This window comes from Chiloscyllium plagiosum, chromosome 40 (genome assembly GCF_004010195.1).
Source record: "Chiloscyllium plagiosum isolate BGI_BamShark_2017 chromosome 40, ASM401019v2, whole genome shotgun sequence".
Lineage (NCBI taxonomy): Eukaryota > Metazoa > Chordata > Chondrichthyes > Orectolobiformes > Hemiscylliidae > Chiloscyllium > Chiloscyllium plagiosum.
Window position 1 is genome coordinate 3545574 of NC_057749.1, and position 12016 is coordinate 3557589.

The 12016-nt window shown below is 46.3% G+C and overlaps 1 protein-coding gene across 5 annotated transcripts in view; it reads left to right on the forward strand.

Annotated features, from left to right (window-relative positions):
• Positions 1-12016, forward strand: part of LOC122542463 (GRAM domain-containing protein 2A-like) — a 69775-nt gene that overhangs the window by 48470 nt on the left and 9289 nt on the right. For all 5 annotated transcript variants that reach the window (XM_043680187.1, XM_043680186.1, XM_043680184.1 and 2 more), the window contains exons 8-11: positions 5782-5844; positions 6115-6274; positions 7225-7318; positions 11271-11378. In XM_043680187.1, coding sequence (XP_043536122.1) covers positions 5782-5844; positions 6115-6274; positions 7225-7318; positions 11271-11378 — 425 coding nt within the window. The remainder of the gene's footprint in view (positions 1-5781; positions 5845-6114; positions 6275-7224; positions 7319-11270; positions 11379-12016) is intronic.

Below are 12016 nucleotides of genomic sequence, written 5' to 3' on the forward strand. Positions count from 1 at the left end.
GGAAACTGGTGAAGTCCACATTGATGCCCTGGGGTTGAAGTGTTCCGAGGGGGAAGATGAGGCGTTCTTCCTCCAGGCGTCGGATGGTGAGGGAGTGGCGATGGAGGAGGCCCAGGACCTGCCTATTCTCGACAGAGTGGGAGGGGGAGTTGAAATGTTCCCTAAAGCGCTCTGCGAGGGGGGGGGGAAGGCGCGTCTAGTCTCCACAATGTGAAGGAGACCCCATCGGGAGCAATGGGTTGGATAATGGTGAGCCAGGGAGAGAGAAAAGCATTTTCCTTGCTGCTGCCAATTCTGAAGAAGGGTCGCTGGACTCAAAACTTTCACTCTGCTTTCTCTCAGACCTGCTGTGTTGCTCCAGCAATTTCTGTTTTTTTTTCTCAAATTTCCAGCATCGACAATTCTTTTTTTTTTTGTTGATTTGGAAATTATGTTTCTTTATGTGCTAAGTCCAGAATGAGGCTATCATTTTAAAAGCGGGAGTGCCCATATCAGGAGGGGAGTGAGAGAACGTTCCCTTTCTCCGAGGGTTGGGTAACTTTGGAATTCTCTGCCTCAGGAAGGGGAGGTTTGGTAACTGAATATTACTCTGGCAGAGGCAGATAGATTCTTGTGAATCGAGGGTCATCTGGGGTAGATGGGAGCACAAACAGATGAGCCATGACCTTATTGAATACCAGAGCAGGCTCAAGGGCCGAATGACCCACTTCGAATCATACAATCCATACAGTGCAGAAAGAGGACATTTGGCCCATCGTCTCCACACTGACCCTCCGAAGCACATCCCACCCAGATCCTTTTGAATGCTCATGTAACACTGATTGAAAAGCATGTTTGTCAATGTATACATAATCAGGAAAGGTGCATTGGTAGTGTTCCTTCCTCTGAGCCAGAAGCTCCAGATTTAAGTTGCACCCCAGGACTTGATGACCTTGGGAAAGTGTGTTCATAATCGGGGACCCAGGGCATCAATGTGGACTTCACCAGTTTCCTCATTTCCACCCCCCCCCCCACCTTACCCCAGTTTCCCCAGCCCCACCCCTCCTCCCATTTATCTCTCCACTCCTGAGGCTCCTAACCTCGTCCCTGATGAAGGGCTCCTGCCCGAAACATTGATTCCCTTGGTCCTCGGCTGCTGCCTGACCTGCTGTGCTTTTCCAGCAACACTCTAATAAGGTCAAAAAGGCCCAGTATGAATTTGTTCATCTTTCCAATTCCCGTTACACGCAGGCAGTAAGGTTTCTCTCTCTCGAGAGAGAGAGAGGTTTCTGATCAGCCACACAATGGAAAGGTATTGGAGTTTCCACCATTACCGTTGGGAAAAGAGTAGGTGTTCCCTCAGCAACTCTGGAGTCCTGAGTGATCTGTCACGCATCACAGTGTCAGAAGAATTTATTTTCCTGTCTGTCAGTTTATCAGTAACTTTGACTCGGAGGTTAACAAGGTTTGAGAGAAGAAAGCAACATGGTACATCTGAGAGTAAATTATCGATGAAAAGTGTAAATATGTACTGGTCAAATATACATAGTTTTATGGAAGGGATCTTCTAGGTTTCTGAAATAACAGCACAGAGGCTGGTATCCCATCATCAGTCACCCTTTATTTACACATGCACAGTACGTAGACTCTGACCAGCCTAGACTGAGGAGTCTGTCTGAATCTCCTGGTTATCTCTGTCAGCCAGGGCTCCCTGATTGGCCCAGGTTAACAACCCCCCCCAGTCAAGGATCTCACACTTAATGAGGTGCTCCTGGCTCTTGTCCCAATCACAACAGTTTAGTTTTCTCTGTCATTGCTTCAACGATAATTTGTTTCTCAGAGCTGATCGATTCATTCCTGATTGTGTATGTGCTGAGGTATTCTGTCGACTTAAGGCAGTGCTCCCCCGGTGTTGTACTGTCAACTGTTACAACATCACAGACCATGATCTCACCCAGTAACATGAACACAGTATAGGAACTGCATAAAGCTCACCCAGTAACATATACAGAGTATAGAAAGTGCATATAGCTCATGGAGGAACATGTACACAGTATACAAACTACACAAAGCTCACCCAGTAACATGTACACAGTATAGGAAGTGCTTACTGAGTTATGTGTACACAGGATACGAACGGAATACAGCTCTGAGTAATGTGCATACAGTAAAGGAACTGCACATAGCTTACCCAGTAACATGTACACAGTTTAGAAACTGCACATTGCTCTCGCAGTTACATGTACACAGTGTAGGAACTACACACATCTCTCGCAGTTACATGTACACAGTGTAGGAAGTGCACATAGCTCTCACAGTTACAAGTACAGTGTAGGAGCTGCACACAGCTCTCAGTTACATGTACACAGTGTAGGAACTGCACACAGCTCCCACAGTTACAAGTACACAGTGTAGGAACTGCACATAGCTCTCACAGTTACAAGTACAGTGTAGGAGATGAGGTGCGCCTGGCTCTTGTCCCAATCACAACAGTTTAGTTTTCTCCGTCATTGCTTCAACGATCATTTGTTTCTCAGAGCTGATTGCGTATGTGCTGAGGTATTCTGTCGACTTAAGGCAGTGCTCCCCCGGTATTGTACTGTCAACTGTTACAACATCACAGACCATGATCTCACCCAGTAACATGAACACAGTATAGGAACTGCATAAAGCTCACCCAGTAACATATACAGAGTATAGAAAGTGCATATAGCTCATGGATGAACATGTACACAGTATACAAACTACATAAAGCTCACCCAGTAACATGTACACAGTATAGGAAGTGCTTACTGAGTTACGTGTACACAGGATACGAACTGAATACAGCTCTGAGTAATGTGCATACTGAGTAAAGGAACTGCACATAGCTTACGCAGTAACATGTACACAGTTTAGAAACTGCACATTGCTCTCTCAGTAATGTGTACATAATATAGTATCTGAATGAAGCTGACACAGTAATATGTGCACATTAGAGGATCTGCATACAGCTCACACAGTAGCAACTGCATATAGCACACACATTCACATGTAAACACAATAGGAACGATATATGTCACAATCAGTAACATGCACACAATATTGGAACTGTGTACAGCTCACTCAGTAATGTGTACGCAGTTCTGGAACTGCACATAGCTCTCACAGTTACATGTACACAGTGTAGGAAGTGAACACGTATCTCGCAGTTACATGTACACAGTGTAGGAACTGCACACGTATCTCGCAGTTACATATACACAGTGTAGGAACTGCACACAGCTCTCACAGTTACATGTACACAGTGTAGGAACTGCACACTGCTCTCACAGTTACATGTACACAGTGTAGGAACTACACACATCTCTTGCAGTTACATGTACACAGTGTAGGAACTGCACATACATCTCACCGTTACATGTACACAGTGTAGGAACTGCACACAGCTCTCACAGTTACATGTACACAGTGTAGGAACTGCACATAAGTCTTAGAGTAACTATCGCACAAATATCGTGCTCTGTTGATGATGCTTCTTTCTGGTGAGTAGGTGTCAGCCGTGGGCCAACGGAAGTGAGAGGGTGAGAGCCCGGCTCTGCCTCTGCTGCAGTACTGAGGGAGTCGGACATGGTTGGAGGTGCTGTGTCCCTGACCAGGTCCCATTTCTCTCTCTGGGAAAATGTGAAAGATCTCATTGCACTAATGTCTTGGCCAAGTCTTATCAATGAAAGTCATGACCAGATGATCTGGTCCTTCTGATGTTTCTGTCTGTGGGAGCTTGCTGTGTACAGTTTGTTTACTGTGCTTTCTATGTACAGTCGTAACAGCACTTCAAAAAAAAAGATGCATTTTTTCTTCAAAAAAAAACGATGCAAACTGTCTTTCGTTTTTGTAATAGGCTTTACCCATTACCAGCGATATGTAATAACATCACTGAACCAGGAACCTCCCCAGCTGGGGATTTCTGCAGAGGAAAGGGGTCTGGAAGAGAAAGGTGGAAACTATTATTGGTACAAGCATCGGGCTGCTGTGAGCCAGTGGGAGTGTCCCGATCTCTGGGCTGGGAGACCTGTCTTCATGTCTCACCTGCTCCAGAGGTATATCTCAACATCAACTGAATGATTAGACACTACCCACCTTTAAAATCCAAGGTCTGTCAAACCAAGTTAACTTCACATTTGGTTGTACAGTGCTTTGGGGTCTCCTGATGCTGTGGAAGGTGCTATATAAATGCAAGTCTTCTATGAACTGCACGTGATGCCTTCTCAGAGCTGGCACATTCTAGAAACTGCGCATCTTTCACACAATAGAAAGTGAATATATTCTACACAAGACCCCTGACACAACATATAAACGAGACATCTTCTCACACAACTTATATACCTGGTAGAAACTGTATATATCTTGCACAAGAATTTTTACACCATCAAGGAATTGCATATATCTCACACACTAACCTATACACCATATACGAACTGTAGATATCTATTTTAATGTTCTCTCAGTGAGATGTGACCCTCCAGTGCCACCAGTAGCAGTGGATTCACTCTCTTCCATTACCTTGTTTTAAATCAAATGTACCTGAAGAAGGAGGGAATGATTGTATGGAATGTGTCTGAGAAATATAGGCTGTATTAATGGTGACATTGAGCACGGGGGGTGATGTTCAAGACTCTTGTTAGACCTCAGCTGAAGCGTTGCGTACAGTTATGGGTGTCACGCTATCGGAAAGATGTGAGTGCGGTGGAGAGAGCGCAGAAGAGATTTACAAACGTGGTTCCAGGAATGAGAACCTTCGGTGATGGGGAGAGATCGAAGGGGGTTCAGACTGTTCCCTGGGGAGAGGAAGCTGAGAGGAAAGTTAATGGAGGTTTTCCAAATCCTGAGCAGGTGGACAGAATAGGCCGGGAGAAACTGTTCTCGTTCTTAAAAGAGAAAAGATCACCAGGGGTATAGATTTAAAGTAAGCAAGGGTTGTGTGAGAAAAAGATGTTTCAGAGCAGTGCCTGGCAATGTGGCAGAGGTAGGTTCCTTTGAGACATTCAGGAGGGCTTTGGACAATTTATTTGGATAAAAATGGTGTGCAGGGTAGGAGGTTGGTGCGAGGTTATAGATCCAGTCCAGGCACAATGGCCTCCATCTGTGCTGTAAACAGCTCCCACATAGCGTACAGGTAATTGTGCTCCCAAGTGGCCTCACATTGGATTTGAAATGTTGACACCGTTTTTCTCTCTCCATAGATGCTGCTAGACCTGCTGAGTTTCTCCAGCACTTGATTGTGAGGGATCTGTGTATTTTCCATATTCCCTCCTCCACTGTTCTTTATCCTTTAATCTCATTGGTTCAGGAGATTGGCATGACGGTAGACAACAGGGCCATTGTCCTCTGTGATCAGAGAGCATTTTCAGCAGGAGCTTTTCCCTCACTTGTACGATGTGGGCATTGCCAGCTGGGCAGGTGGCTTTTAACATTTCATCTGAAAGATGGTGCCATCCTCAGGTCTGACTCGAGTCTGAGAGTGAGGCTTGAACCCAGAACCTTTAGGCCTAGAGGTCAGAATGCTGCCAACTGCGTCACGGCTAACACCTCCGGTCTGGTTGGGGAGGTGAGTAGCGTCGATTGGGGGGGGGGTTAGCCAAATTTCAAGAACGGCAAACATGAGAATTCCTGGCAAGTGTAAAATTCTTGCCCAAAACAGTTGCGAAATCTCAATATTCCATATTGGAAAGTTGCATTAGCTGGAGCACAGTCTGGATTGTTAATGTGAAAGCTCTTTCCTCTTCCTACGATATGGTTCACTGTGTCATTCCTTCTCCTCAGCACGACAGTAAGAAGAGTTTGATTGTGAGTCTGTCTCCAGACACGTGTGATTCTCTACCCTTGGTAAGTCATGGTTTGGATGTTCATCATTCTTAACTAATTTCCCTCCGTAGTGCCTTGCCCTCCATTTCCCCGACTATCCCAACAAACTAGAGATTTAGTACTGATCCAACAGCAATAGCTTCCTTCTCCGTCAGAGGGGTTTGGGGAGGGGTGGGGTGTGTAAGTAATGATGGTGTGTAAGTAATGATAGTGTGTTAACCTGAACCCTGCACCTCCCCTGAGCCTGTGAGTGATTGCATGTGTGACATTGCTTTATCTGCCCTATCACAGGACGACTATAGGTTTCACTTGGATTTGAAGAGGAAACTGACCAATGGCTCCTCATCTTCACTGCCAGAGATTGAGTATCAGTCTATGCTGGGGAACTCCACCAGCAGCTTAAGTTCCCCAGAGGCCGAGAACTCCAGTTACCACAGTCAGACTTTTCACGGTTAGTTCTCCATATTGATGGTGGTGTGGTGGGTAATGTCACTGCTCTCGCAATCCACAGCTCCAATGGAAGGCATGGGGGTCAAATCCAACCATGGCAGATGCTGACATTTGAATTCAATTAAAAATCCGAAGTTTAAACGTGACTGTTCTCACTTTTAAAAAAAAAAAGAGCAATCTACTTCATTATCGCCACTCAGGGGAGGAAATCTGTGATCCTTACTTGGCATGGCCTACATATGACTCCAGACCTGGGCAGCTCTTAAATGGCCTAGAGTGCCACTCAGTTCCAGGGATGAACAAATGTTGGAACTGCCAATGGTGCCCACATACCGTGAACGAATAAAAATGAAGTTATGGTGCATCACTGCCAACATTTCAGTGTGGGGTATTCTTGAGAAAATTAACTGTGGGTTTGTGTGGGGTGTTTATATTTCCTTATTCAACTTTAGACTTGAATTCTTCTTATCTGTCAGTCTTTTCCCCTTTTGTACGGGGTTGCCATTACACTGTGTCATTACCCGTTATTTTTTGGGATTTCACAGCCAGCTCCAACTTTAATAACTTTCACTGAACCAATTATTCTTTCCTCCAGTTGGCTTTCTGCTAGTTATTTCTAGGATTTGTTGCCAATAGCTACCGAGTGACACTGTCATCCGATGCACAAATAAACACTAATTGAGAGTTGATAATAGAGGTAGACTGTGGGAGAGGATCATTCTGAGAGTTGGTTAGTGTTAATGTCGCGTTTTACTATGTACTCAGCAACAAATGGAGAATGTTTTCAACAATTTGACAAATTGGGTTGACTGATCATATTTATAAGCAGTCGGCGATCGAGGAGCTTTGAGATTTGAGTTAAACTGAACAGCAGCATTAACTGGGCTTCTCCCCGACTCTCCTTCTCCTTAATCAAATTGCTCTTTAATTCTCTGCATTTTGTTTCTTCAGAAAGAGTGGTGAAGAAAGAAAAGCTATCGAAACTGGGCGCTGCTGAGGGGATTGGGAAAATGGAATATGGGATTCTCAGGATATTAATTGTTATGTAAGTATTGGACAGTATCTCCTGGCAAATGACATCTTCATTTGTTATGGGCAGTATTTTAAATCACCACCTCTCCCCCCCCCCCCCCCCCCACTCTCGCTGTACCCATAAATTGCCTCCTTTCGAAGCAAACGGGCATTCAACTAGATGAGCCTCCCAGATCGAGGACATAGAGTGCCCCCCCACCCCACCACCACCAACCACCCACAACAGTTGCTAGCCAATCAGAGGTTGGCAGCTCATCACTTCCTGGCAGTAGCTAGTTCTGAGGACCTGCCCAATGGAGGCCCAGGATCAGCCAGGGGTGCAGGCCTCTGGGGTGTGATAGTGCGATGGGGATCGCTGCATGTGATTGATAGTAAGGGCAGGGCTTTGGCTTAAAGCCCCACCCCCACCCTCTACCCCTCACCCTTTGTGATGCCTGGCCCCTTGATCAGGCATTAAACAACATAAAAGCATAGAAAATAGGAGCAGGAGGAGGCCATTCAGCCCTTCCAGCCTGCTGCATTATGATATGGCTGATCATTCAACTCAATAATCTGTACCTACGTTTTCTCTACGTCCTTTGATCCCTTTAGTGCTGTAACCGACTCCTCCTTGAATTGACACAATGTTTTTGCCTAATCTGTTTTTAGTGGTGGTGAATTCCACATCTCACCACTCTCTGGGTGAAGACATATCTGCTCATTTCAGTCCAAAATAGTATATCCTTAGATTGCTCCCCCTGCCTCTGTGATCAGAAACCTCCAGCCTTCATCTACTCTGCGTAGCCGTGTTTGAGTTTGCTGGTTTCTATGGGATACCGCCCCCCCCACTTCATTCATCTGAACTTCGGTGAATATAATCTTAATTGATTCAAGCTCTCCTCATACACCAGTCCTGCTGTCTCAGGAATCAGTCTGGGAAATCACTTTGGTAAGAGTAACAAAAAGATGGGGTACTGGGCTAATGGTCGGATACTTGGTAGTGTGGATGAGCAGAGGGATCTTGGTGTCCATGTACACAGATCTCTGAAAGTTGCCACCCAGGTAAATAGTGCGGTGAAGAAGGCATATGGTGTACTGGCTTTTATTGGTAGAGGAATTGAGTTCCGGAGTACTGAGGTCATATTGCAGTTGTATAAGACTCTGGTGCGGCCGCATCTGGAGTATTGTGTGCAGTTTTGGTCGCCATACTATAGGAAGGATGTGGAGGCACTGGAACGGGTGCAGAGGAGGTTTACCAGGATGTTGCCTGGTATGGAAGAAAGATCGTATGAGGAAAGACTGAGACACTTGGCGCTGTTTCCACTAGAGAAAAGAAGGTTTAGGGGTGACTTGATTGAGGTGTACAAGATGATTAGGGGGTTAGATAGGGTAGACAGTGGACTCTCCCTCTTTATGGGCATTTAAACGGGCATTGGATAGGCATATGGAGGATAGTGGGCTAGTGTAGGTTAGGTGGGCTTGGATCGGCGCAACATCGAGGGCCAAAGGGCCTGTACTGCGCTGTATTCTTCTATGTTCTAAATCTTTGCTGCAATCCCTCTACAGCAAGAACATTATTTCTTAGATCAGGATACTCCAGGTGTGCTTTCGGGATGCCCAACAAGGAGCCTACCCATAAGCCCACAAGCGTCCTTCAGAACCTACACCCCCTACCATGTAAAAGGACAAGGCACCATGTTCACCCGATTAGATAGTGTTGCCATGGGATACCCTCTCAGCCCGGCTCTTACTAACAGCTCCATTAACTACCTTGAGGAGCACATCCTGAATGGAATGGCCACACCATCCTGTCCCTTGTATATTTCTGATATGGAGCTGTCATATTTGACTCTGGAACTGCATTAATGAATGTCTTTACACTATTTAGGAAAGCTCATTCTGAGCTCAAATTTCCCATCAAAATTGAGCAATTGGACGAGTTCCCTTTCTTTGATGTATGAATTGAGAATTCTGCCACTGTCACTGGTCGAAGTAAACATTGAGATTTCTACAGCCTACAACATTAACCTCGTGGGGTCCTCATGTGGGCTTAATGTGAAGAGAGAGTTATCAGCACAGGCCTGTGTGATCATGGCTACCCTGATCAAACCGTCATTCACTATAGGCGGCACGGTGGCACAGTGGTTAGCACTGCTGCCTCACAGCACCAGAGACCCGGGTTCAATCCCAGCCTCGGGCGACTCTCTGTGTGGAGTTTGCACATTCTCCCCGTGCCTGCGTGGGTTTTCTCCGGGTGCTCCGGTTTCCTCCCACAGCCCAAAGATGTGCAGGTCAGGTGAATTGGCCATGCTAAATTGCCCGTAGTGTTAGGTGCATTAGTCAGAGGGGGGGTGGGTTACTCTTCGGAGGGTCAGTGTGGACTTGTTGGGCCAAAGGGCCTGTTTCCACACTGTAGGTAATACATCGCGCAAACTCATGAAAGGGCCCAAGGTCATGACTTTTAGCCCTGAACAGTACACCCAGTCCAACTCACATTTGCCAGTGTTTACCTATTATTTACTATCTATGCTACTTAACTGTGTATTTCTCTGTATTGCTGTCAAGACAAAACTTCTCACTGTGCCTCGGTACATGTGACAATAAAGTCAATTCAATTCGAGGTGCCTCACACATTTGAGCAACAGGAGATGCTAGCTGTCTCATGCTGCTACTTTGTAAAACAAGTAAACAGTTTGCTCCACTAACAAAAGGGTGCTTTGATGAGCGCAGAGATGACCGATGTGGGATGGAAGTATTGGTGCCAGTGTATCGATAGGTACGTAGGCCATACATCTCACAACAGGCAGACACTGCTGACCATGCAGAACTAGCCAGTGACTACAAATCTCAGAACACCATGTTCAACATCAGATATGATTCTACTATTGGACTCTAGTGGGCGGCACGGTGGCACAGTGGTTAGCACTGCTGCCTCACAGCGCCTGAGACCCGGGTTCAATTCCCGCCTCAGGCGACTGACTGTGTGGAGTTTGCACATTCTCCCCGTGTCTGCGTGGGTTTCCTCCGGGTGCTCCGGTTTCCTCCCACAGTCCAAAAGATGTGCAGGGTCAGGTGAATTGGCCATGCTAAATTGCCCGTAGTGTTAGGTAAGGGGTAAATGTCGGGGTATGGGTGGGTTTCGCTTCGGCGGGTCGGTGTGGACTTGTTGGGCCGAAGGGCCTGTTTCCACACTGTAATGTAATGTAATCTAATCTAATCTAATCTATTAGTGAAATTAACCCGACTGTGCTGGGAACCATACCATAAACCAATTTCAGATTCTCTCTCAGGAGCACAATGTGACGCAGTTGCACAGGCTAGAATCTACACACATTGAACTGAATTGACCTTACTGTCACGTGTACCGAGACACAGTGAAAAGCTTTGCCTTGCGAGCAATCCAGGCAGATCACATAGTTAAGTAGCATAGATAGTAAATAATAGGTAAACAGCGGCAAAAACAAAAACACAGGTACAGGCGAGTGGTAAGAGTTTGAGAGTCCGTTCAGTATTCTAACAACAGTACGGTAGAAACTGTTTCAAAACTGTCTGTTTTGAAATTAGCCCACAGGACCCTGTTCAACATAGACCACAGGAATTTAACCAAACATTGCACCTTTATCGTTGAGAAAAAGGTTATGGAGATTGTCGTCGCCAGTTCATTTCCCATGGTAACACTCTGATGAATCAGAATCAATCTGCCTGATTTATTTCCAGCTAACTAAGATTGATAGTTAACAGTTCCTTTTCCATCTCCACGCTAACCGTGGTCAAACCATACAGCACCTTCTCGTCCTGCCTGATCAATTAGGTTTATTCCTTCGAAGGTTGGTTACTTGGCCGTAGTTCTGATGAGGGCAAGATCAAAAGCTTTGAGTTCCTTTAAAGCAAAGTTTGCTTTTCATTATAAAGTGAAAGAAGTTTTCAAACTTGAGTGTGGAATGTTGTGTTATATGTCAATTTGTGTCACTTGTCTGTTTTCCTAGAGTCATTATTCTATTGGCATCGTCGATTTACATGACATTCCGCGTTTACTCCCTGGAACAGCAGCTGGGACTACTGGGCGCAGCTTCCCAAACCCTGGCCCAGAACAGGTAAGCTCGGATTCAGACAGCACGGAAACAGACCCTTCAGTCTGACCAGTCCCATGCTGACCAGTCCCATGCTGACCAGTCCCATGCTGACCCTAATCCCAAACTAAACTCCTCTCACTTGCCAACTGTCTGAGGCATTGCCCAAATATTGCCCCAGTGGCTACCCTTCCTATTCACTCATTGGGCCAGTGCCTGACCATAGCCAGCCACAGGGAGCTGGTACACTACAGTCCTGTGACCGGGTAATGGTGCCATACTCTGTCACCAGGCAGTTGGTTTTGGTCAAATGTGCAATATGGAGGGAGAGGGGATATGGTTCCCATTGGCTGTCTGTGCCACCTCTGATGCTCAGACTCCCATCTGGGATGTGGGATTGATGCCCAGACTAGTTATGGAAGCTGGTTGCCTGGTATAGAAAGCAGATGTTTCTGGAGAGTTTAGTGCAGACACTGGGGCTGCAGGGCCCTGAATGAAGTGTGGGTCACAGCTCTGACTGAGCCATCACAGCAATAACCGGGTTTACCAGGAGCCCCTTACTCATCTACTCACTGCTCTCCCCACCCACCTCCTCCCTCAGCCTGCCACCCACCCACTCCCTCAGCCCCACACCCACTTACTCCCTCACCCCTCCCCCTCCC